The 26,222-nt window shown below is 37.7% G+C and overlaps 1 protein-coding gene across 50 annotated transcripts in view; it reads left to right on the top strand.

The window, feature by feature from the left end:
• ANK2 (ankyrin 2) overlaps window positions 1-26,222 on the top strand; it is a 677,994-nt gene that overhangs the window by 552,603 nt on the left and 99,169 nt on the right. For 39 of the 50 annotated variants that reach the window (XM_070047695.1, XM_070047692.1, XM_070047706.1 and 36 more), the window contains 7 exons: window positions 5,187-5,285; window positions 7,025-7,222; window positions 9,316-9,414; window positions 9,577-9,675; window positions 14,419-14,517; window positions 22,470-22,667; window positions 25,673-25,771. In XM_070047695.1, the coding sequence (XP_069903796.1) occupies window positions 5,187-5,285; window positions 7,025-7,222; window positions 9,316-9,414; window positions 9,577-9,675; window positions 14,419-14,517; window positions 22,470-22,667; window positions 25,673-25,771 (891 nt within the window). The remainder of the gene's footprint in view (window positions 1-5,186; window positions 5,286-7,024; window positions 7,223-9,315; window positions 9,415-9,576; window positions 9,676-14,418; window positions 14,518-22,469; window positions 22,668-25,672; window positions 25,772-26,222) is intronic. The other 11 variants (XM_070047718.1, XM_070047717.1, XM_070047713.1 and 8 more) reach the window with 1 other exon arrangement.

Genomic DNA, 26,222 nt, shown 5'->3' with positions numbered 1-26,222 from the left:
TAACTCCAACTAGGCAGTGTATTTTCATAAAAATAGTACTAAAAATGGATGCTGATACTATTTCTATCATTAACCAGTTGAGCAAGTTAGAAACCAAATGTAAGCTTTCATTTCTTCTGTGAAGAGAATGTTTGCACTATATTTCATCCAGTGTAGCCTTTAAATACAGCATGCAAGTTGAATTTCATTCAAGATTTTAAAAAGAGAAAATGTATTTTCAAATTGTATTCATTATTTGCATATTCTGTTCATTCATTCAAGCAAATAGCTATTGAGTTCCTATTTGGTCCCATAAATCCTGAAGGTGCTACGTTTAACAAGACAGAATAGGTCTCTAGATTTACAGAGGTGCAAGTCAACAGTACCCAAGAGACTGAGTTAGAAGTATGTGAGAAAAGGTTTAACAAGAATCTAAAATAAAACAAATAACCCTTTGCCAGTTTCCGTGGTGTAAATATTTTCATCATGGTCCATTTAAAGCAACTATTATAGTATTACTAAATGCAGGATTGAGAAGAGGTATGCAAAATATTATCTCTCGTTGGTTCATAAGAAGTGGCTCCAAGCCAGCACTGCGGCTCACTAGGCTAATCCTCCATCTGCGGCACCGGCACCCTGGGTTCTAGACCCAGTCGGGGCGCTGGATTCTGTCCTGGTTGCTCCTCTTCCAGTCCAGCTCTCTGCTGTGGCCTGGGAAAGGCAGTGGAGGATGGCCCAAGTGCTTGGGCCCTGCACCTGCATGGGAGACCAGGAGAAAGCACCTGGCTCCTGGCTTTGGATCGGTGCAGTGTGCCAGCTGTAGCAGCCATTTAAGGGGGGAACCAACGGAAGGAAGACCTTTCTCTCTCTCTTACTAATTCTGCCTGTCAAAAAAAAAAAAAAAGAAAAAAGAAAAAAGAAATGGCTCCACCAAACTCCACAGTTTAATATTGAATGGTACTGATCTTTTTCATCTGTGAATTAGAATACTTCTTCATCTCTTAGTAGGATTTTAAAAGCATGTTTATATTCTTCCTATTCTGCTATAACAAAAAGAGCTATATCCCCTTACCAAATGCATAATTAAATAGTAGGTATACTGAAATCAAAAACCTTGCTCTGGAATTGAGTGGTCAATTCTGAAACCATAATATTTGATCCATAAGACAAAAGAATGGGTTTTGTTTATTCTTTTGCACATTGAAATAATATTTAAAAATGTAGAAGTGTTTAATTTGCTTTGACTATTCTTTTAGATAATATAATAGAACTTCTATGTATGGAATTTAAGAAATAAATATAATTCTTTCATTTTTTGAAAGAGGTTTCAATTTTCCCTAGTTATTAAATTAACAAACATTCTGAATTTAGTATGTTCTGTCAAGAATGCTTACTTGTTCTTATTGTTCTCACAAGGTTTCATCATCTGGAGAAGAGTAAGCTCCATAGCTGCTTTCAGATAAATAAAAAACAAATCTTACTTAAAGTTTCTCACCCACTTTCATTAAGATGCTGTCATTCATTGAGACATTTTGCATCTTGCTGGTTGATTAGCATCTGGTATGAAACCGAGACATTTTTATCCGAGCCCTTTGCTAGTACCTGAAAAACTTCCTTTTAATGTTAAAACACAAATTTTATAGCAGAGTAAAATGAAATTATTAATTCAAGCTTAATTAAGGTTGTTTTTTTTTAAAAAAAAACTTCTTTATTTTTTAAATACAGAGATGCCCCATATAAGGATTGTGTTTAAAATATTGAAACACATACTTCAATGCAAACATTGAAAGTATATAAAAACGTTAAAGGATGATAGAAAAAGCAACATATCAGATAAGGGGGTCATCCTTGCTATTTAGTAGCAGATGTAATAATGAAAGTAGTAACAATAATAACTACCAATTGGCATACACAAATAATACTCAAGGCACTCTGCCAAGTACTCTACAAATACCTTATTTCATCTTCCTAAAAACTGAGGAAGTATGTTTTATTTTCTTGATACGAAAATATAGAGGTGTTCTGAGAGTGAGACTGCCAGAAGGGAAAAATGAGTTTCAGTAGAGCTAGGTGACTTGACCTAGGACACACAGCTTAGGAAAAGTTGAGAAGTTTCTGCAACAGCAAAGTGAAGAAGCTGCTGACAGAATGAGAGAAAATATTTGCAAACTACAAAACTGATAAAGGATTAATATCCAAAATCTATAAAGAGCTCAATCATTCAACAACAATAAAACAAACAATCCAGTTAAGAAATGGGCAAAGGACTTGAGCAGGCATTTTTCAAAAGAAGAAATTTAAGTGGCCAACAGACACATGAAAAAATGCTCAGGATCACTAACCATCAGGGAAATGCAAATCAAAACCACAATGAGATTTCACCTCACCCCAATTAGAATAGCTATCACACAGAAATCAACAAACAACAAATGCTGGTGAGGATGTGGGGAAAAATGTACCCTAATCCCTATTGGTGGGAATGTGAACTAGTACAGCCATTGTGGAAGACAGTATAGACAGACTTCATAAAGCTGAAAATAGATATAGCGTGTGACCCAGCAAACCCACTCCTGGGAATTTACCTAATGAAAAGTAATCAGCATATGAAAGAGTTATCTGTACACCCATATTTATTGCAGCTTAATTCACAATAGCTAAGATATGGAATCAACCCAGATGTCCAACTGGTGACTGCATAAAGAAACTGCATATATATATATACACACACACACACTTCTTCTGGGTCTCCCACGTGGGCAGTAGTAGGTTCCTGAGCACATCGGACATCTTCCACTACTTTCCCAGGCAAATTAGCAGGGAGCTGGATTGGAAGTGGAATAGCTTGAACTCAAACTGGTACTTGTTCCCATTTGTGATGCTGGTGCCCCACTTGGCAGCTTTACCCACTATACTATAGCACTGACCCCCGTCATCTTTCAAACAAGGATGTAAATTAAATTAAATAGGGGTGAAATGATCCCCATTTATCATGAAGTTGAGCTTAGATTCACCCATGATGTCTGATCTGAGATCCATCCCAGGGCTTTGTGACTCCAGAGCCCATACACCAAACCTTCATATCAAATGCTGCTATTCACTACATAGCACTTTTAGATAGAGACCTCACCAAAAATATGCTTGAGAAATCATGTGATATCTAGCTGTTTCATAACTTATTTAGCAACTAAGGCTTTGCTGTGCACCTTCACTTGCTGTGATCAATACCCGTAGCTCAACCTCTTTTTTTGAGATAATCTTTTTTTTTTTTTTTTAACCTTAAGCCTCCACTTACTAGGTAATTTGTGTTCTCAGGATTTCACTTCATTTTCTCTCTCCACTTCTTGCCCATTGTTCCTTACATTTTGCCTCATATTTACCACCCCCTCACCCTAGATTTTTGACCATGTCACCCTAAGGAGAAATAAAATACGAAAGATAGAGGGCAATCCTTTGAGGATTGCTGTGGCATCCAGGACTCCCCTAGGAATATATATACATTTTAAAAATTTATTTGAGAAACATAACACACACACACACACACACACACACACACACGAGTAATCTCCCATTCACTGATTCACTTTCTAAATGCCCACAACAGCTGGGGCTGGGCCAGTTTGAAGCCAGGAGCCCAGAACCTCATCCAAGTAAGTCTCCCACATGGGTAGCTGGGACCCATGTACTTGAACCATCACCTACTCTCTCCCAGGGTGGAGGGTGGGAGGAAATGGGGCCAGGACTTGAACCCAGACAATCCAATATGGGATGCAGGCATCCCAAATAGCATCTTACCTGCTAGGCCAAATGCATGCCTTGTCCCAGAAGTATTAAATTAGAGAGTCTTATAAATACCACAACATACAGTTGTACCATATTTTTCTTTGACAATTTTAATTCTGTATATTAATATTTAAAATTTGTCTTTGGTAAGTAATTACACATTTTTTTAAATGTTGAAAACTATTATATGGAAATCTTTTTTTTAATCAAGTTGATTCTTTTAAAGATTATTTACTTGAGAAGTGGAGACAGAGAGACAGGGAGAGATAGAATGCAGGAGATCTTCCACCTGTGGCTTACTCCCCAGATGGCCGCTATGGCCAGCACTGGGAAGGCTGACACAGGAGCCCAGACCTCCATCTGGGTCTCTGACATGGCTGGCAGGAAACGTAGTACCTGGGCTATCTTCTGCTGCTTTCCAGGACACTTTAACAAGGATCTAGATGAGAAGCAAAGCAGCTGGGGTTGGAACCAGTACTCCTATATGGGATGCTGATATCGCAAGTGGCAGCTTAACCTACTGTACCACCACGTCAGGTACCTGGAAATCTTTAAAATAATCTAAAAAAGCAAACTTTCCTTTTGAGAAGCATCAGGGACCATTTTAGGACAACTGATGAAAGTAGTAACAATTCAAGAGAGAACATACTTGGAATAACGACAAATTAAAAAAGAGAAGATTTTGGGACCGACACGGTGGTGTAGCCCATAAAGCTGCCTCCTGCAGTGCCAGCATCCCATTTGGGCACCAGTTTGCGTCAGCTGTTACACATCTAATCCAGCTCTCTGCTCTGGCATGGAAAGATGGTAGAGGATGGCCCAAGTCCTTGAGCCCCTGCACCCGCGTGGGAGACCTGGAAAGAGCTCCAGGCTCCTGGTTTTGGATAGGTACAGCTCCAGCCATTGTGGCCACTTGGGGAGTGAAGCATCTGATGGAAGACTTCTCTCTCTCTCTCTGCTTGTGCCTCTCTGTAACTTTGCCTTTCAAATAAATAAATAAATCTTTAAAAAATAAAAAGAGAAAATTTTGGGGAAAACATTGTGTTAGTATAGCCAAAATGAAAACAGGGTCAGTGAGTGTATTTCACAGTTGTGGTTTCAAGTGCTTAGGGCTTTCAAGTTCAACAAATGCAACATATTCTCCTTTTCCATCTTCCTGAATACACCTTGGAACACCCCTGCTCTCATTATTTCTCTCTCTCTCTCTTCCTCCTTCTCTCTCTCTCCCCCTCTCTCCCTCTCTCTCCCACACTCTCTAGTTTTCTCTTTCACTTGTTTCCTTTCCTGTCATTTAGCTAGTTGCAATTCTTACTGATTTATTGAGTCATCAGAATGAAGTTCAGAGAACCCCTTCGTTACTTGACAATGGATGCAAGCTGGATTTTTTTTTAAAGGAACTCGGACCTAATTCCATAATTCTTTGGCAGGATGGGTTGACACCACTTCATTGTGCTGCACGAAGTGGGCATGACCAAGTGGTGGAACTTCTGTTGGAACGCGGTGCTCCCTTGCTGGCAAGGACGAAGGTGAGTCGTCATGGGTCTCATGGGCTGTAAAGGACTCTCAAAGTCACTTGTCAAGTGATCAGGTGGGAATGAGGTGATATCCCTCTCCTAGCAATGAAAGAGGTGCTTAAGACCTGACTATTCTTGCCATTATAATTCCTCAAAGGGAGTGTTCAGTTCTCTAGGTGTCACTCACCCTACTTCTTTGAAAACTCCAGTTCTCAGCAAACTGTGACCTCACCACCGCCCTTTTTTTAGTTCTTGGAGATTTGAGTGGTCTTCCTAGGAGCAGTAGATGGTTCTTCTTGCTGGAATCTCAGCTGAGTAACTGTAAACCCTCTGTAATTTCTGAATCTCAACTCTCAACCCCTCTATACCCACTCTGCCTTCAGCTAACTCTCTCCAGAACCTCAATTCCAGAAATTATTTTATTTTGCTGGGACATTGTCCCTCATTCACCCTATGCTCTCACTGCTGCCAGCATACATTATGTTGCTGTTACTACCATTCCCTTACATATTCATAGTCACTCTGATTAAATTCAGGTCACATTCATGCACCTGAATGTGGTGGCTACAAAAACCTCCCAACATACTGGCTTGCTCACTTTAAATTCATGATCACTAACATCAAGTCAGCTCCTCGTGCTGCTGGAATATCAGATTGTATTTCCCAATTCTGTTTATTCTTTCTCATTAATACATGACTGTTCTCTAATTTACCTTCAGGCCACTTGGCCAACTTCCCTTTCTTCACTTTCCACAACTCTGAGAAAACTGAAGCAACCAGAACAGAATCTGTTGGACTCCCACCTTCATATCTATCCAGTTTCATAAATCAGTCTATGTTTTCTCTTGCTACAATCACGTGGTACAATTGCTTACTTCTCTCTTTTCAAAATAATGCCATATTGCCCTCTTCTAGATTTCTTTTTGTTTTCCTAGCTTCTGCTTCTGAGTTTCCTTTAAGTTCCTTGTCATCTCCCAGGTCTTTGTGTCATTTCACTGGCTAGCTGCACTCGTTATTGAAATCTCATACAATTCCATCTTCAAATAGTGTCTATAGGCTGATGACACACAACTGTATGTCTCCAGAGTTCCTTGTGTGAATGTCACCATTGCTCCACAGATATCTACTGGGTATCTCAAGTTTAGTCAACTCCACACTAAATTTCCTGATATTTTTTCCACGCTAAACCTGATCCTCCTGTATCTCAATGGCCAGACCTTAGCAAGGAGCTGGGAACTCAACCAAGTCTCTCATATGGGTGGCAGGGATCCGTTTACTTGAGCCATCCAAGTTATCTCCCAGGGTCTACCTTAGCAGGAAGGTGGAATCAGGAGCTAGAGTTGGGTTTCAAATGCAAGCACCCCAGTATTGGATGCAAACATGCTGATTGGATGCTTAATCATTATGTTAATATGTCCACCAGCAGAAATAATTTAAACATTGATAATCACTTATTTTTATATACCTAATATTACCCTAGTAGTTGTAAAATAAGTCTGAATTGCCACATGTAGCATGTATACATTCAAAAAAGTTATATATTAATATGTTTTGCCTAAAACAGTTTAATTACTAAATTAAATATTCTCTTAGCCTGTCTTTCAAATATAATCTGCTATATATTCAGATAGCAAAAGGAAATTATTTTGCCCTGTCACACTGTTTTCAAGATCAAGATCTGATATTGCTCTATTTCAGAACCTGAAATTAGTGAAGAAAATGTGGACTTGATTTTCTTTTGTTTTGTGCAGAATGGGCTGTCTCCACTTCACATGGCTGCACAGGGAGACCACGTGGAGTGTGTGAAGCACCTGTTACAGCATAAGGCACCTGTTGACGATGTCACCCTGGACTACCTGACAGCCCTCCATGTTGCTGCTCACTGTGGCCACTACCGTGTAACCAAACTCCTCCTGGACAAGAGAGCCAATCCTAACGCCAGAGCCCTGGTAAAACTGGCCCAGTCCACCTTAATTGAATACACATTGAGATAAGCAAACCCACTTTGACCACTGGTGCCTACCTCACCAATGCATGGTTATAGATCCTGCTAAATTTATCACCCTGACAAGTTGGTTGTCTGTCTACTTCATGCTTTAATAGTTTGCTATTAAACAGTGATTGAGCAATCTAGGTTTTAGAGAATACCAACATAACATTTCTGAAACTAAGAAGTTGCAAACAGGTAGGTATGATATCTTTCAAGTGATAAGCAATTTTAAATCGAAAACAGAATTTGAAAAATAACAAATTATACAACAAGTATTAGATACCTACTTCCAAGTAGAGTCAGAATACTGGTATCAAAAAATTCACTTTATTAATCTCTTTTTGGGAAAAAAATTGTTTTGAAATGGTAAATGTATTTGGCTATATAAGGTAGTATAAAATGTAGGCTTCTGAAGAGTTCACCAGGAGATTTTTCCTTATGGACCTGACTACCCAACTATACACAAATAAAAGAGTGATGCTGGTGTATTATTGCTTTAGAAAGCCTTGTAAATAAACCATTGCAGGAACTGCTCAAAAGAAAACTGCTAGAGGCTTTTCCCAGAGTAGCTGCTGCATCTCCCAAAGTCTAATACTGAATAAGTCTTCCTTGCTTCACTCATATTCTAACCATAATCATTGGAAGGTTTGGATATGTGCTAATTTATGCCTCTTGATTTCTAATTCTCAAACTAAAAGCAAATACTTTTTTCTAAGTGTTAACATGGTTTATGTCAGATAAAATTCGTCTCTAGACAATTAGCATTTAAGTTGAGAGAATACATTAACTCTTCAGTTATTAAATATTATCCTTATTAGAAATTTTCTATTGGAATCAATTTAATAAGAATTAGCTAGAAAGCAAATATTCTTTCAGTGTTATATGCAATTGTGTGAGGAAATTAATTTTCTCATAGGGAGTTGAAGATACTGATTCTCACTCAGATACTGGTCAGTTTACAAACTATCATAATCTAATAATTGCAAATTTTAAGTGCTATATGGATATGTGACTATATCTGACTTATTAGACTGTTTATGTATAGGGGAAATTATTTAACAGATTAATTATGCTTATCATTCCATTGTGAATAAGAAGTTATTAGCTCTAGTGAGATCATATGATTTCCTGATAACCGCTAGTATATAAAAATATTGACTGATGATCATACCCCATTGGGACAGGCAAAGGTGTTTATTGGAAGAATAGCTATAATTTAACAAAGGGCTATTGTTCAAATAAAAAGATTACAAATAAAATACATAATTAAGCATGGAACTGGTTAACAAATTTTTCCCATAATTTCTGTAAAGCTAGGACATAAGTAGTTTTGCAAAATCAGAAAATACCTTACAGGCTCCATTCCACAGTCCTGTGCTACTAAGAATGATTTTCTTCCAATTATCCCAGAAATTCTCTGTACTTTTCTTTAAAATATTGTGACACTATATAATTTCCTTATAAAAGAAAATTTATCTGATTGGTATATGTATTACACAAACTTTTAACATGAAAAATATAACTCGATATAAATATTTATGAACATAAATAAGGACTTCCGCTAATACCTCTTAATGAAAATGGTAGCGACTCTGAGGAATTTATCATAGAGGCTGTCATACTCTAGATTTTTGAAGTAAATTCAGTAAACACATCCTGAGAAACAGACCTTCATCAGAAAAATACACACATCTTTGGGGCATCTTCACATCATTTCACACCTGACGAATCAGTATCCCTTGACATCTAGCACTTCTGAAATAGAGTCTCTCCTGTATTTCTTCTTCTTTGAAGAGGAAGCCCATATAACTTCCTTCAGTTTTGTTTTCTCTGTAATCACACAAACAGAATTATGTACAGGCCCACCACAAAGAAGCAAAGCTGGCTGCCTACAGAACACACCTTTTCTTCCCAAATTCCGACACCTCCAGGGTTTGAAGAAATGGTACCACTCCGTGAAGATGTAACATTATTGCCTGCAATGTGCCAGCATGGAGTTGCGTGAGAATCGTTTCTGCATGTTCTCCACTAACTCAGTTGTCTTTTGCACAGAATGGTTTTACTCCACTGCACATTGCCTGCAAGAAAAACCGCATCAAAGTCATGGAACTGCTGGTGAAATATGGGGCTTCAATCCAAGCTATAACAGAGGTAGAACATGTTTCAGCTTGTCACGAAACAATCCTTCTCTTAGTCCTTCCTCCCCTTCCTTTTGTCCACCTCCTGTCCTCTTCACTTGAGTTTTTTCACCTGAAGAAGCCCCAAAGCCCCGCCAGTGCAGAGGAGTAAAACTACTGTTGCTTTGTTTCGCAGTCTGGCCTCACACCAATACATGTGGCTGCCTTCATGGGCCACTTGAACATTGTCCTCCTTCTGCTGCAGAACGGAGCCTCTCCAGATGTCACTAACATTGTGAGTATGGCTTGGGTCAGAATAACCGCAGGGAGCGAGAGCAGTAGAGTGTGGGTGTGTGTAGGTGTGTTGGTGTGTATGTCATCAAAGTTAGCAAGGGCCCTCGGGAGAACATAGCCCTAGAATGATTGCGACAGCTTCGCTGAAAAGAACCTCCACAGAGGGAGAAATGTGTTAGGAAATAAAATAGAAGCTGTGGAATGAGACAGCTTAACCTTCCTGTGCAGTTGGATGAAACATGCATCGGAATTGCATTTATCAAAACAAAATACATTTTTAAGGCTCCATTGAAAGTAAATGGCTGACTGCCTGCAATAAAATCTTCAGGGCTCACCCTAGTGGGCTGAATGATTTGTATTCCAGGAAATTTTCATCAAAATACCAACTCCATTCCATAATCAATCCCATCAAAAGATTAACCATAGATAGATCAATATTAGGAATTTTTACTTGGTATCAAATTCCCCTTCCTTTCAGTTAGTTGGAGTTTCCATTTTCTAACCCTACTTTGATTTTTAAGTTTGGTTTGATTGTGCTGGTTGGAGAGGCAGCCTCTGTTACCTGCAGAGGTAACTCTGATTATACCTGCATCCTGAAATGGGTGTGGGTCTCCAGACAACTTTCGTTCTACCAACAGACACTAGACAGCCCAGAATTCTTTTACCTGATCCAATCCGGGAACTGTACAACTCAATTGTTTATATTTCTGTTTCTTGGATTGTGCCCTTTTAAACTGTGTTTGACCACTGGATCATGGCACACATCTCATGAGCAGGAGAACCCCTCTGCACGAAGGAAAGTCATGTATTTGAAGCTCAGGAAGGGACTGAACACAGAGATTTTTAAAAACATGTACAACAGACAACTCTTCCCAAAGAGATGTCATTGCTTATTTTTCAAATGAATCTCATTTTCTAAATCAATAGATGGACTACTGTTGCTAGTTTTTAGTGCCTTTATCCATTTAAATTGTGAAACAAGACGTAAATTTTCACTTTTTATTTGTATTCCCTCTCCTCATGTTGCTGTATTTTACACACTGTTGCTGGGCTGCAGTTTTTGAGCTTGGGCAATGTCCATTGTGGAAATAACTTGATTTGATTTTAATACCTGTTAATACTTTTTTCATATTATTCAATAATTGGAGCATAAAGCCAATAAAGAATTTAAAGTCTCTAAATATGTATTTGTATATTATGCATATATGTTTTCTAATCATAGCTTTTGGTCTTAAAGTAATATTATCTGTTGATCTTAACAGTAATTTCATATGCCAGTTTGAATTTAATTTCTAGTTACTTCTTAGGCATTAAAAGTAATGCCATCTTTGTTCAAAGCAATAACCATTGTCATTTTTAGAATTGAGACCTGAGCAGATTTGTAGGCTAAATAGGCAAAAATCCCCTGAATATTGGCCTAACTTACTGCATGTTCACATTTGCATTCCAATGCCTTATAAGAACTATGGTGAGACCATGATAAATTATGTAATCCTATTATAATAATACATACATATAAATATATTCTGCAGGTTGCTTGATTGTGATCCCTTAGATTATCTTTTATAGGATTTTTTTTTGCAAAATTATTAAAGAATAATCCAAATAAAACGGTTGTGGGATTCTGTAGTTACTTTCTGTGGCTACTCTTAATTTGCTCCTAAACTGATCAATTCCAGATCTTTTGGTGACTTAAGGAGTTACAATATCTTTGCAAAAAAAATGCTATAAAGGCTGCATGTATATTTTCAGATAAAAATAAATAAAATGTGAATTGCAACACAAAAAATTTTATGTCCTTTCAGGATCTTAAAAACTCTCCAAACTGACAATTGTAGTAAACTTTAACTTCCAACTGTTGGCCATTCTAAAGTTCTTCATTTTGTTTTATCTGTTCATTTGTCAATTACATTCTCTTTCCCTTCAGCTCCCTCAAAAAATATTTGAGAAGCACTTGTCAATATAATCCTGTCCCCAACATGTTTCCTAGTTATTTTTTTTTAAACTTTTGTAAGAGGCATCCTTCAGGGAGTAGATACCTACCTATAGATAGGACTGCCAGATAAAATGCAGGTCCCTCCCCACCACAATAAGCAATCATTCTTCTAAGTATGTCCCATGCAACAGTTGAAATTATTCATTGTCTGGAATTAAAATTTAACTGGCCATCGTGGATTTTTATTTGTTAAATCTGGCAATCCTACATTTAGAGGAATGTAACTTTCTCTAGCAATGAGATGCCTGTGAACTGGTGTTTTCTCAGAACCTGAGGATATAGCTACTGGATCTCAAAGTCTTTGCAAGAAACTGTGTGAAAACCGATTGCCTGCTTGCTGTGTCGCAATTGGTCATTTGCTGACTCCAAAGTACCCCACCCTTGGAGCCTTTGTGTGTTGCCTGAAATCATCCTGCATTTTTTGAATGCAATGCTGTCTGTTGTGCTTTGACGCTTTCCAACCTGATGTGGCCAAAGTGGAAGTCAAGGCAGCTGTCCTCAGTTTTAACAACTGAGGAAAGGGCATGACATTTGGTAACTGCTTTGGACATGAGCCTACACATTCTCTTGCCAGTCTCGTTTTGTCTGAAAATACACTCCAAATGTGAGGTGTGTCAACAGCTCAATCATGTGCAGACAATTTTACTGAAAACTATTTTTCCAAGAAAGCTTACAAATGCATTTCGAAATCTAGAAAGCTGAACTGCCAGTTACTCTACATCCATATTCCAAAGTATTCACTGACAACCATGGAGTAGAAAACCAAACAATTTTAGAAATGAGAGGGTGCCTAACAATAAAAAAATGGAAATTGTTATTTATACTTATATTAATATAAATATAAAAGGGAAAGAGCAATTCCAATACAAGTCCATTACATGGGAGTCATTAAATAATAATTAAAGAAGACCCTTGTTATAAAGTAGAGAAACCATGTGTGTGTACATATGTTCCTTTTCTTTGAGTATGAAGTTTAATACTCTAGACTTATGTCTAATGCATCTATTTCAATTGTGTAAAAAACATAAAGTAACTTAATTTAAGTATACAAGAAGAGTTCTGAAGATATTAAGACTAATATTGAAAACATTTCTAGATTTTTGAAATCCCTTATTGATAAAGATTGGCTCGTAAAATAAACATGTACATCCATCAAGCAGTAGGAACTTGTGGGCTTCTTTGACTTAACTTTCTACAAAGAAATTAATTCTTGCTTTTATTTAAACCAAAGTCAGACCTAGAAATAAGCATTTGAGTTGTTTTTCTAAAAATGGTTAGTAGACTTTAATCTCATCTCTTTAAAGATGGTTTTTAAGTGGTATAGATAACAAGTTAGAAATAATGGTTAGCAAAGAAGAAAAATCTTGCTATACATCTAAAGTTTGATAAGAAATATTGTTATTCAAATGTCACCTTTTAAAACAACATAATCCAGATACATTTACTTTATAAAAACTAAAATTTGTCCTCAAAAAATAAGGCTGTTAGAGGATAAATGAATCATCAACAAAGAAGAGAAAGTTAGGCATCCAGTTCAATTCTTTAATAAATCATTTCACATTAATTTCTCATAATTTCAAAAAGAGTGGATCCTGAATACTGAAATGAAGTGTGAGTTATATACTAAATTAAAGTTCACCTGAAAGTTTCTAGATATAGGGTTTATTATGCAAGGAATTGGAAGAAATTATTCATATTCATATATAGCATATATGGCATATTCAGTTCCATAGCTAACTTGAATGACCTTATTTAGAATGGTTTACTTTACTTGACCGAAGTCAGCTTTGTTTTCTAAAATAGTTGTGATGAATTAATCTATAATCATTTTTACTCTAGTGTCTTGTTCTGCTATAACTATATAATTGTTTAAAGGAAGGATCTCCTGCCTTCTTCAGAACTATTTATGGCTTTAAAATATGCTAACTTTAAAACCCTTTCTCTTAGAGGTAGTTGTAAGAGGCTTCCCAGTGAGAAATTCTCTTATATCTAATCCTCATCTTTCATCCTGCAGCTCTAGCCCCCATTTCTGATAAGTGCACCATACTTTGATGTGGCACGAAGATGCTTGGGGAATGATGTGGTGCCCAGGGCTGCTTACCTCACCAGATGGCACTGTTAACAGTTCCTTTACTCGTCTCTCATTAGCTGTCTCCAGCAACTGCCTGTAATTCAATACGCTCATTAACATGAAGTAGGTGACTCCTGAGCAAATCAGATTTCTTATATGACTAGTCATTGTCTAGTCTCATAACCAAAAGACAAAACTGATTTATAAAATAATAGTTTATTTCAGACAAAAATTTTGAATTTTGGAAAGAAACTATATGACTTTTCGCCATGTGTTGATTTGATCTTCAGCCTCTTGATTTTCTCACTAAAAGGGGACCAAATTGTGATCACCTAGTTAAGTGGGACAATGACAGATTTTGGGTTCATAGGATAAAAGGAGTTCATCATCAAAACCGGTCTAGGTTATGGAAGTTTCATTCTGAAATTACACTTCAGGGTATCATGGATGCTTGGGTAAGTTCACTAGTTGTAATGGACCGCAAAAAATAAAACAAACACTTGTCTTATCCATATGAAGATGTTTAAGATATAAAACTACCAGACTAAATAATTATGCCTTTTCATAGACTTAAATCCTTGGATGTATTGCTGAATTTCACAAGAAGGGACATCTGTATTCTTCTCATGCAGAGCAGTGGGTTTATTTATGATTGGATGATCTTTGTTTCCTGGCAGCGCGGGGAGACGGCACTGCACATGGCAGCCCGGGCAGGCCAGGTGGAAGTGGTCCGATGCCTCCTGAGAAATGGTGCCCTTGTTGATGCCAGAGCCAGGGTAGGTGTGGGTGCTCCGAGGTTCTCCTTCAGTACAGTGCATGAATCCTATCTGTAGGAGAAGGTGTGACTTTTAAGGTCCTTGATTTGCAAATGCCATGGACTATACTCATATAAACTCAATAACAGTTTTTCATGCACTAAAGCATCACTATATAAATAAATACACATAATGAAAAATGGATCCAAATTTCAGAACTATTGACATAAGAAGAAATTGTATAATTATCTAAGAAATATAGCAATGGTAACATTTTCATTTTTAACCTCTTTATTTTCATGAATTTTAAAATTTTACCTATATAAGATAGATGCTATATACATGTGAAATTCATTTCTTACCAACAAAGCCAAAAAATTTCCAGTCATTCCTTACTAATTTCTTAAAAACAAATTATACTGCAAGTTTCAATATTTTCCCTTGATCTGCTTCACCTTCCTCCTTTTAAAATGAGGTGTCCCTTTCTTCCTACTCTGATTTGATGAATTTAGACACTGTGCAATGCACTCTTCCAAATAGAAGTATTTGGTTACTGGCGAGTGCTTGATCAGTCTTGCTCTATTTTAATTCCCTCACAGATCGAATTTTCTTTCCTTTTCTTTGTCATTTCACTTGCCAATTTCTTTTCTCATCTCCTTGCTTTACAATGAATACTCCAGTAAGGACTCTTAATGTACTGTATGTTCTATTTTGCTTTCTACGTTGTTCCATTGACTTTTGCACTAACATCATTGGAAAGTCTTACAAACTATTTAAACACTTCTCTCTGTCTTCAATATTTGACATACTTAAGCTAAGTCAGAGCTCCTCAACTTGAGTTGTACATTATAACTTCATTAGAGAAATGCATATATGGGAATGCATCCATCTGGTCGGAGTCATACAACCTTTATTGATTTTCTGAACGTCAGTTCATTTCCAGGCCTTTCTCATTAAAATGTAAGAACTGAATTTGAAAACTTCAAAATCCCTCTCCAGGAGAAGGCATTTGGCTCAGCTGTTAAGTTGCCTGTTAAGATTCTTTCATCCTATATCAAAGTACCTGAATTCAATACCCAACTCTGACTCCTGATCCCAGATTCCAGCTAATATATCTCTTGAGACACACCAGATGATGACTCAAGTAGTGAGATTCCTGTCACCTATGTGTTAGACCTGGACTGAGTTTGGGGGTACTGGCTTCAGCCCCAGCCCAGACATGGTCTTTGTGAACATGTTGGGGAGTGAACCAGTAAATGGAATCTCTAACTCTGTCCATCTCTCTCTCTCTCTCTCTCTCTCTCTCTCTCATCTCTGTCTCTAGCTCTAGCTCTAGCTCTAGCTCTATGCCTCTGAAATAAATGTTAAAAAATAATTTAAAGAAAAACTTCCTCATTGGAATTTCTTAACATTCTCTGACTCAATGAATTTGACTGGCATTTTCATATAATAGGCTCTACAGATGTCCAGGGAAGATTCAGTGATACCTGGGCAGCGTTGACATTGTTCTTGTTTTAGTTGTTTTCTGTCCTTTTATCTATTGTACAAGGAGTATTATACATATTGTTTGATAATCATGAGTATATTATGTTTTTATTTATCTAGGGCTTTTGTTATTCAACTCTATTCTCCCCTGATGTGACACTGTTATGATTTCTTTTTAAGCTTACCTAGCATTCAACTATATTTTAAATACTCCTGTAGTCAACCAGTGTAGTCTGAACACATGAACTCTATTTTTACCAGAAATTGTGGTAATTTTCCTGGTTAATTTCTTTTGTAATCCATATTTAATAATAAAAGGATTTCCAGTTTGTCTCTTAAAAATAAAACCCTGGAATATTCAAATTTTAGCTTATTCTGTTTTAATGGAAATGTACTCACTTCCATGATCTCTGCCAATGTTTCTATATTAATTTAACCTCTTACACTTTGCACCTTGTGTACCGACTTAAACACTGTCTTTAAAAACAAATGACTAGCTCTTTTTTTTTTTAAAAAAAGAAAGAGTTATTGTTTAAATTTATTTGAAAGGTAGAGTTAGAGAGGAGGAGACACAGAAAGAGAGAGAGAGAGAGGGAGAGATCTTCCATCCTCTGGTTCACTACCCAAATGGCCACAATGGCCAGGGCTGGATCAGGCCAAAGCCAGGAGCCAGGAGCTTCTTCTGGGTCTCCCACATAGATGCAGGGGCCCAAGCACTTGGGCCATCTTCCACTACCTTCCCATGCACATTAACAGGGAGTGGTATCTAAAGTGGAGCTGCCATGTCCCAAACTGGCACCCATATGGGTTGCCGGCATAACAGGCAGATGATTAACCTGTTTGTCACAATGCTGGTCCCAGTCTCTGTCCTTTGAAATATTGTAACTATGTGTTTATGTATATATTTATGTATTTTACAAGCAGATTTCAAACAATTTTTTTAAATTTCTCTTTTGCAACTACATTTAGTCTCATAGTCTACATATACTTTTATGAACATCTCTTAATTCTTTATTCTTCATAATTTAAATATCAAATTTTGTATGGTATCTTCTGTTTATTTTGTCTTTTCAGCTCTGCCTTCCACCCTGAAATCCTTTCCTGATAGCATCCTTCTCTTGAGAACAGGAAAAGTATAACCTTGTAAAGCAGTGCTCCCCAAAGGTCAATGTGCATAAAAATCACCTGGCACCCTGTTAAAATGTGAGCACTCAGCTCTGGGTTTCTAACAAGCTCTCAAGTGCTGTCAGTGCTTCTGGCCCTGGGATTCTACATTGAGCATCAAGGAGCTAGGATTTTCCTTTCCACATGTTCTACTTTCAGATGTACTATAAACATTTGTTTTCGATTTTCATTTAATCTTTTAATGTCTCCTTGGACCTCTTTGATTCAGTTCACATGTGCACAGAACTTTAAGATTCATGAAGCTTTTTAACACAAATTATCTTGTTTGATATACAGAGAAACCTTGTGTTGCATGTTGTATTAGGGGCCCAAAATTCAAAATTATGCTGTTTGCTTGTAGCCACAGAGTTAGGGTAAGAAAAAGGATTCTTTCTGTTGTTCTGTATCTTTCTCCTCTCTCTACTGACATCATCACCACCCATGTCTAAGGTAAAAAGAGACTTCTCTCTTCTATCCAAACCAAGCACTGGTGTCTAATCCGTGATGTGCCATCTCTGGCCTAATGAGTCTGACCAGTACATAAAATCAAGCTTAGGCTCATGCCCATTCATGTAGCCCATCTGTAAGATGATTGGCAGTCTCTCTACAGCCTGTTGGAGTGTGCAGTGTACTTCCCAGAAGAAAGATGTTGGGTATATTGGACTGAAAAACAGACATGTATCTGTTTTACTTCTTAGGGGCCAACATACAGACAAACACGCTTTCAAACACTTCCTCTCTTAACCTAGCACCATTGCTCTAGAACTCACCCTGTCCCAAAGGGGAGAAAGACATAAATTATACCCAGTTACTACATTGAGCTCCAAGGTCAAGATCTCTAGGTAGTCTATATTGTTTTCAATAAGTTTAGAAGTAATACTCCATGGTTATATATTTCAATTTCAAAACATTCATAGAAAGGTGATAGAAAAAAGATAATATTGGGGCAGATATTTAGCCTACCACTTAAGACTCAGGCTGAGCTGCCACATCCTACATAGGAATACTGGCTTTGAGACCCAGTTCTGCTCCCAGTTCCAGTTTCCTACTAATATGCACTCTGGGAAACTGAAGTACTTGGGTCCCTGCCACCCATGTGGGAGGCCTGGGTTGATTTCCCAGTATCTGGCTTTGGCCTGGCTGTTAAGGTCTTTTGGGGAGTGAACCAGCAGATGAGAGCTCATTGCCTTACCCCTGCCCTGACTCTATACCTCTCAATTAAATAAAATTAATAATTTTAAAAGAAAATGCACATTTGTATAAACTTTTTAAAAATTAACTAATTTATCTTTTAGGAATACAAATTACATATGTACAACTTTAGTAGTATATTTATTCTTCCCACCATACCCACTCTCCCACCCCTACTCCTCTTCCCTCTCCTTTTCCCAGTCCCATTCTCCATTAAGATTCATTTTCAATTAACTTTTTACACAGAAGACCAACTCTATACTAAGTAAAGATTTTGACAATTTGCACACACACACACACACACACAAATCTCTTTGAGAACAAGTATCACAGTTAACTTGTATGAACTTTTTGAAGTTCCCTCATATAATCATAGGGCTCAATCATATTTTTGCTTACTCTTAATATATAACAAAATATCCCACATAATCACAATAATACATCTATTATAAGAATGCAAACAGTAATACTGCTTTTACCAGAGCATTAGATATACTTTGCTGGACAGACTGGTGAGCAGGGTATGCAGAGGCCTAAGTTTTTAGTTGGCCAATGTGTTTGTTCTCAGGCCCTCTTCTCAGTATGTTACTCCCTTGTCTAATGTCCTCAGTGATTTAACAAAAAGTCACCAAGACTTGCCCATTTGAGAATTCTTTTGCTTTATGAACTTCTGTTGGCACAATTAAAGGGCTTGGTATTTGCTTTAGGGATTGAACAATCATGGGGTTCGTAGACTTAAATTCCCTTGAAACTTACTTAAAAATTTAGTTAGCTGGCATAAACTAGTTCCTGGGAACCCTGTTAGTTAGAAAAAAAAAAACAGCAGAGATTTCATTAAAGGTATGAACTTTTGTCCAACTATTGCTCTTTCTTTCTCTTTGTAAAAGTAATTGGGGGCTCAGCAAGTCTCCCTAATTGTTGCCATGGAGCATTGTAAAGCAGTAGGCTGTGAAGGAAGACAAAACTCATCTACTACCTGGTTCAGGGTGTGTCACAGTCACTGATGTTTTAGGAATCACCACCTCTCATATTAAGAAGAGGTTTAGGGAATTAGACTCTCCCTCTCCCCCAACCCCAATTCTTTACCTCTCCCTATGAATCTTAGCTTCTGCACCTTCCCAGTTCTCTGCATTAACCTTAGCCTGAGGCAGCAGATCCAACTTCTTCAATTCAGCAGAGAAATAACTGCTGTAACCTGAAAAGATCCTCTGTCTTTGATAAGTTGAAAGATTTTCTTAGCAAAATGTGAATGTTCTTTCTTTTCCAATTTTGAGATAGGACCAGATCAAAAATTGAATAAATCTGGGTAAGTCGACTTATTCCTTAACTTTTCTTAAACCAAATATTAGGGTTGAGCCTTGTAGAACAGTAGGCTAAACCACATCCTATACTGGAGTATTCATTCAAGTCCCTGCTACTCTGTGCTGCCAATCCTGATTCTTGCTATGTACCCAGGAGGCAGTGGATAAAGGCCCAAGTTCTTGGTTTCCTGCCACCAATATGGGAGACCCAGATGGAGTTTTTGGTTTCTGACTTTGACTTGGCCTAGCCCTGGCTGTTGTGGACATTTGGGGGGTAAACCAGTGGATGGAAGGTTTCACACCCTTCCCCTGCCTCTCCCTCTCTCTCTGTCACTCTGCCTTTCAAATAAATAAATACATTTTTCAAAAATATCTTAATACATCATGGTGTGAAGAACAAAGAACAATGAATGAAAACTTACCTAGGTACAGAGCCACCCCCACTCAAGGATTGCCACTGCTCAGCTATAGATCCAAAAATCATTATCACCGTGACTCGCCCTGCTACTCACTGAAAAACACATTTTAGAGTGTCTTTTTTTTTTTTTAGATTTTATTTATTTATTTGAGAGGTAAGGTTACAGACAGTGAGAGGGAGAGACAGAAAGAAAGTCTTCCTTCTGTTGGTTCACTCCCCAGACTGCCTCAATAGCTGGAGCTACGCTGATCCAAAGCCAGGAGCCAGGTGCTTCTTCCTGGTCTCCCACGCGGTTGCAGGGGCTCAAGCACCTGGGCCATCTTCCACTGCCTTCCCAGCCCACAGCAGAGAGCTGAATTGGAAGAGGGGCAGCCGGGACTAGAACCGGCACCCATATGGAATGCCAGCACCACAAGCGGAGGATTAACCTACTGCGCCACAGTGCCCCTCCCCCCCCAAAAGTGTGTCACTTTCAACATCCACTTCTGTCAAACTCGGCCAGGCAGAGGCTGGTGAAGGGAAAGCCAGCAGCAGCAGCTGTTCGCTCTAGCTGTCCTCCAACTCCTTGATCTTTAGTTGTTGCTTTTGCTAACTATTTTTTAACTGTTCATTCTCTCCATTCCTGCAATTTCTCCTGTTTCAAAGAAAGTTGCATCTCCTAACCTGTTGTCAGTCTCCTTTCCTATGGAGAATCACCTTGTCCTGTTAGTTTTCTTTGTGACCCTCTTAGTCTATATTCAATAAAATACACAGTAAAAAATAAATATTGTCTTTAGAACCCAATGCCTGAATTCAAGTCCTGTTTTAATGTCTTATGGACCTTAGACAATCCTTGAGAACTCATTTAGTTCCTAGTAAACTCTTCTTCTAGAGACTGGTCTAATAATTCATTTTATGCCTTTCCTTTTGGTCTTTTATAAGGATAAGCTTATGTACACACATACATGAAGGAAGTTTACAAATAGCAAATTTTTATAAAATTCAGTTCTATTATTAAAATAGAATACTATTTCTTAGTACTTATTTATTACCACTCTGAAATCATGCAATGCCACTTTATCTCTTCCTATAACTTATAAATTTCTATTTTTACACTTTAAAATATGACATTTATTTGGACAGCTCTTCCATACTCTCATCTTTTCTCCATTCATACTTAGCCCTGGAATCCGGCCCATCTTTGTCTTCCTTACTGTTATTATGACAAGTCCTAGGGAAGATTGTAAAGATGTATCCCTTTCATCTTTAAAATTACATTCAACTTTTTTTTAATCCTCGATAACTTTTACTGATTTGAAAGTCAGAGCTAGAGAGAAAGAGAAAGAAAGAGAGAGAGAGGGAGAGAGAGAGAGAGAGAGAGATCTTCCATTTGATGGTTCACTCCCCCAGATGGCTGCAACAGCCAGTAAGGCTAAAGGCAGGAGCTTCTTCTGGGTCTCTCACATTAACATAAGGGCCCAAGCACTTGGGCCATCTTCCACTGCATTCCCAGGTGCATGAGCAGGGAGCTGGATCAGAAGTGGAGCAGCTGGGATAACAATTGGCACCCATATGGGATGCCGGCATTGCATGCAGCAGCTTTATCTACTATGTCGCAATGGTGATGGCTCAACTTTCTTTTTACAAGAGACAGTTTGGCTTGGTTTCCTTAACACTGAAAACATTATTTCCACATACAAGTGATTTCTTGAGCCCTCTTGAACATATTCTTCCTGTCCCTTCTACTTAGTTATATCCTCTCCTGTTTTTGAGATGAAAAGTAGTTGGCAAATAGTTCAGCCATTTGCTTCTTGCCACAGTTCCATTTCATTTTTGAAGTCCTGGATGCAAGTCCCAGACCCATCTGTAATGCTTCCTGGAACAACAGCTTTTTAAACCGGATTACAATATCTTCTTTATCCATGGTTTCTCCTAGAAGAAAATGTGCAGCCTTTGTATCCTTGGCCTGCTGAGTGGAGTAAGAACAGAGTTTTTCCAGCATCCCTGGTGTTTTTCTCTTGATACAGTTCCCAGAATAAATCTTGCCCCTAAGTGAAAGCTCTTGGATGAGAATCTAGGTCTTAGGGTTTCTGGACCAGATTTCTTTCTTCTTCAAAACCATGAGTTAATTTTTATTTCAACATAAGTGAGGGATGAAGCCTTAATGAGTTGATAAATATTTTTGGATACCCAAAAAACAATAATCACATTCACGGAAATATATACTTTTTAAAACTCTAAGGGAGATTTTCTGACTCAACAGGTTGCCTCTATAGCAAAACATAAAATAAGTTATGGTCAGAGTCGTAATGGTTTCCTCTTGGAGAAGGATTCCTAAAGATTCCATGAAGAAATCAGGAAGCTTGTGAGTGAAATGCATCATCAGTGAAGTCTGGTCTGCCTGGCACTAACTTTTTACTTGAATTGAGTTGTAGGAGGAACAGACGCCTTTGCATATTGCTTCCCGCCTGGGTAAAACAGAAATTGTCCAGTTGCTTCTACAACATATGGCTCATCCCGATGCTGCCACTACAAATGGATACACACCGCTGCACATCTCTGCCCGGGAAGGCCAAGTTGATGTGGCATCAGTCCTCCTGGAAGCAGGAGCAGCCCACTCCTTAGCTACCAAGGTAAGGAGAATAGTGTCATGGCCACATAAACCAAGAGAATTCCTAAGTCATAGTCCTTCGGCCCAAATAGTGTTAGGAAGGGTAGGTTTTCCTTTGAGACTAACTTCTTTTCTATTTTAGATGCATTGTCTAAATCATCAAAATGGGTTGTGAGACTCCATATAATACCATTAGTAAGGAGTTCTGGATTCTATTCTCCTAATGAATGTCAGTGTTGTCTTCTCATCCAAGTATCTTTTACAGTCATTTGCTGTTTAATGACAAGGACATGTACTGAAAAATGCATAGTTTGGCAATTTTATCATTGTGCAAATATCATAGAATATACTTAACACAAAGTAATGTTTCTACAGGGGCACCACACAATGTAATCTTATGGGACCACCAATACCTATACAGTCTATTGTTTAACAATTTGTCATGTGGTGCTTCACTAACATGATTTCCATAAAGCAAGTACTACTTTATATTCCCTTTCCTTTACAAAATAGATAATGTATTCTCAAGAGAAAAAATAAGATTCACAAGTACATTGAACTGGTGTTACTAATGAGGAAGAGAATATCACATTAGATGACAGTACTGTATTTGTTGAGAGTTGTAGTACTATATAGAAACCTGCTTTACTAAATATCTCATTTCCCCAATCATAATATCAGCTATCACCTGATAGCTGATATCCCATTCCAATTCCAATCTCCGTTCTCCACTCTACAAACTACATTTTGCCAGCATATTTAACAATGTCCAGGGACAGCTGGACTGGAAGTCATATGCTTATTAGTTATTACTGACATTGAACAAAAAATATGCACTAGCAAGAATTTTACTGATATCCAAAGCTTCATAATAGGGGAAGGTCATTATTCTTTCACCTTATACATTTTATTTGAAATTCAGTATCTGCAGGTGACTTAGAAAAAACATGAACACACTCAGCTAATGAAACAAAAAGAACAGCTAGTGCAGAACAGTAGAAAAATGAGACAAGCAAAAGTCACAAACAGGAGAATTTGTCACTGAGCAAAATACTTCCTTCAAAGAGTGATTCAGATAAACGAAAGACCATATCAACTTGCTCCTATAATAATTAGTTACAAATACTTCCTTCTGGGAGAAAGATGTTAACAAGTATGAGCTGAGGCAGTGATGTGACATATATTCTCTTGGAAGTAGGAGCAGTCCAGTAACTGTTAAGGCTTATCTGGTTCCCTATGGCTATAAAAAAACAACTGTTTTTGAGATCAGAAATTGATAATTATTCAAGCTCTGAAATCTGAGACATTGAAAAAAATTCTTTTTTTTTAAGAAAGAAACCTAACAATAACTATAATAGTAAGTATAATCTAAAAGAGACTTGATCTTATCTGATGAAAGTTTAACAGATAATATTATGATAAATAAAATATAGAAATGGAAAATAAAATGTAGTCCCTTGTTCTTCAAAGATTTTTAGGATTAAAAAATTTATCTAAATCCAAAATTAAATAGGGCAGTAAAATGGAAGAAACTATTAAACAGAGCCATCTAATAAAGCAACTTGACTAGAGCTGAATGGTAGTTGGTAAATGAAATCCTGATGAGATTAACATAGGGGCGAAAGAGACATATGTGACTCAAGAGATACTGTCCAACCTTGATTTTGTGATTCTACAGTAAATATTTGATGTAGTTTTGTCTAAGAGTTTCCAAATTTATAAAGGATTGAATCACTATTTCAGCAGGACTCTAGAAGTTTTTTTCCTCTTTACCATGTGATTTGTCCCAAAGAATTCCATTTGTCTCAAGTGTCACCCCAATCATTGTGTGCATTAAGTGTAGGGAATGGAGTTTTAGCAAAAGAAAAACTTCCTGCATTTGTCCCACGCTTGGAAAAAGACAGAAAATTCACTCTCTTCCAAGAACTTATTAGGACCACATGTTTTAAAAAGAAGCAAGAGGAAAAAAAGTCATCTTAATTAAAAATAATTTGGTGACACTGTGAAAGGACAATATTGCATCTAGGGGGATATTCTGTATTTGTGATAAGGTCTGAAATGTCCCAAAGATAAGCACAACCATGCTAGGCATATTTGCTGTGTGCATTTTATAGGCCTTGGTCAGTGTCAGAATCCTCCAACTTCCTCCCTGGTGCCAGAAGAGCATGTGGTTAAACTGTCTGGCCAACAGGATAAATTTGAGATCATAGTGTAGGAACTGTGCCATCCTCAAGATCTCAGTCCAGAGACTTATCTGTTTTTATAACCCACTGCTAATTACAGAACGTAGCTATCATCTAGGCACATAAAGACATTGAATGTGTGTATATAAACATGAGTAGGACAGCAGTGTTTAAAAAAAAAACCTTAAAGCTTTGGTATGCTTAAACGTCTGGTGTTAATCAGCCTAACATCATGCCAGAAACAGAGTGCACTATACAAAAGCAATTGGTATTTTAGACAGTATGAGTCTCCTGGGAAATGGGCCAACAGTCAAGATGGGAGGTGCTTTTAAATGGTGAGCATTCTTTGTTTCGTAGACTATTTATCCTGCTATTTCTGCAGAAATTAATAGGTCAACTGATTCACAAATAATTACTTTTTCCACAGTTGTCAGAATTGCCTAAAAGTTAAACGAAGAGATTTGGATTTCAGGTGTTATAAAAAGTATTGAAAAAAGAGGAGGAGGATTGGAAAGACGGCAGCTGTTCTCTCAATTCCAGTAATTTTAGAAGAAAGGCTTTGTTCCCCCACTCCAAAACTGCAGCCCGTTTACTGATGTTAGTGGCTTTTCCAAATACAAAGCCTATAAAGTCAAATTTCAGTTCCCAAATGCTTAAAATTTCTTTTGTTCAATCTACTAAGCTATGGTTTTTATGTTAAATTTCATGCCTTACCCTAGTCCTTGTTTATTTAATGCCACCAGCATTTTCCTCAAATGGAGATAGCTGGTTTAATATGTTAGAAAATAAGACAGAGTGTTTTAGGACTTGCAAAAACACAAACTTTCATTTTTTCCCATCGCAGAAAGGTTTTACGCCCCTGCACGTAGCAGCCAAGTATGGAAGCCTGGATGTGGCAAAACTTCTCTTGCAACGGCGCGCTGCCGCAGATTCTGCCGGGAAGGTAAAGGTTTTCAGTGCTGTGTTTTAACTGAGTAATGACGTCAAGCTGATGGATGTGGAGATGTGTAAAGATGTTTTTCCTCACTCTTCAAAGAGGAACACGAACACAAGGGATGAAACGATGTCAAATAGATAGGCTGGCACCGTTTGTCCATCACCTGTCAAGCACGCCCTGATTCAGAAAGTGTTTTGTGCTGTACCTCATCTCATATGTGTGTGCTTGTCACGACGGGGCTCAGACCTTCTCTGTATTAAGAACCCATGCAGTGTCACTTCTGCCTTTATTTGCCATGACCATCAAGATGTTCTTTGCTAACTGTAAGCTCAACCAATCATTTTCAATTTTAGTTAGCTTCCTAATATTAAAATTATTAGGTATTGACTGTATTAATTAATTAACATGAAGTTAATCTATGTCAGTTTCCATCCATCCTGATAGCTTCAGTGCTGCT

The sequence above is a fragment of the Oryctolagus cuniculus genome, chromosome 8 (assembly GCF_964237555.1).
Source record: "Oryctolagus cuniculus chromosome 8, mOryCun1.1, whole genome shotgun sequence".
Lineage (NCBI taxonomy): Eukaryota > Metazoa > Chordata > Mammalia > Lagomorpha > Leporidae > Oryctolagus > Oryctolagus cuniculus.
This window is presented reverse-complemented; position numbering and strand designations above follow the sequence as displayed.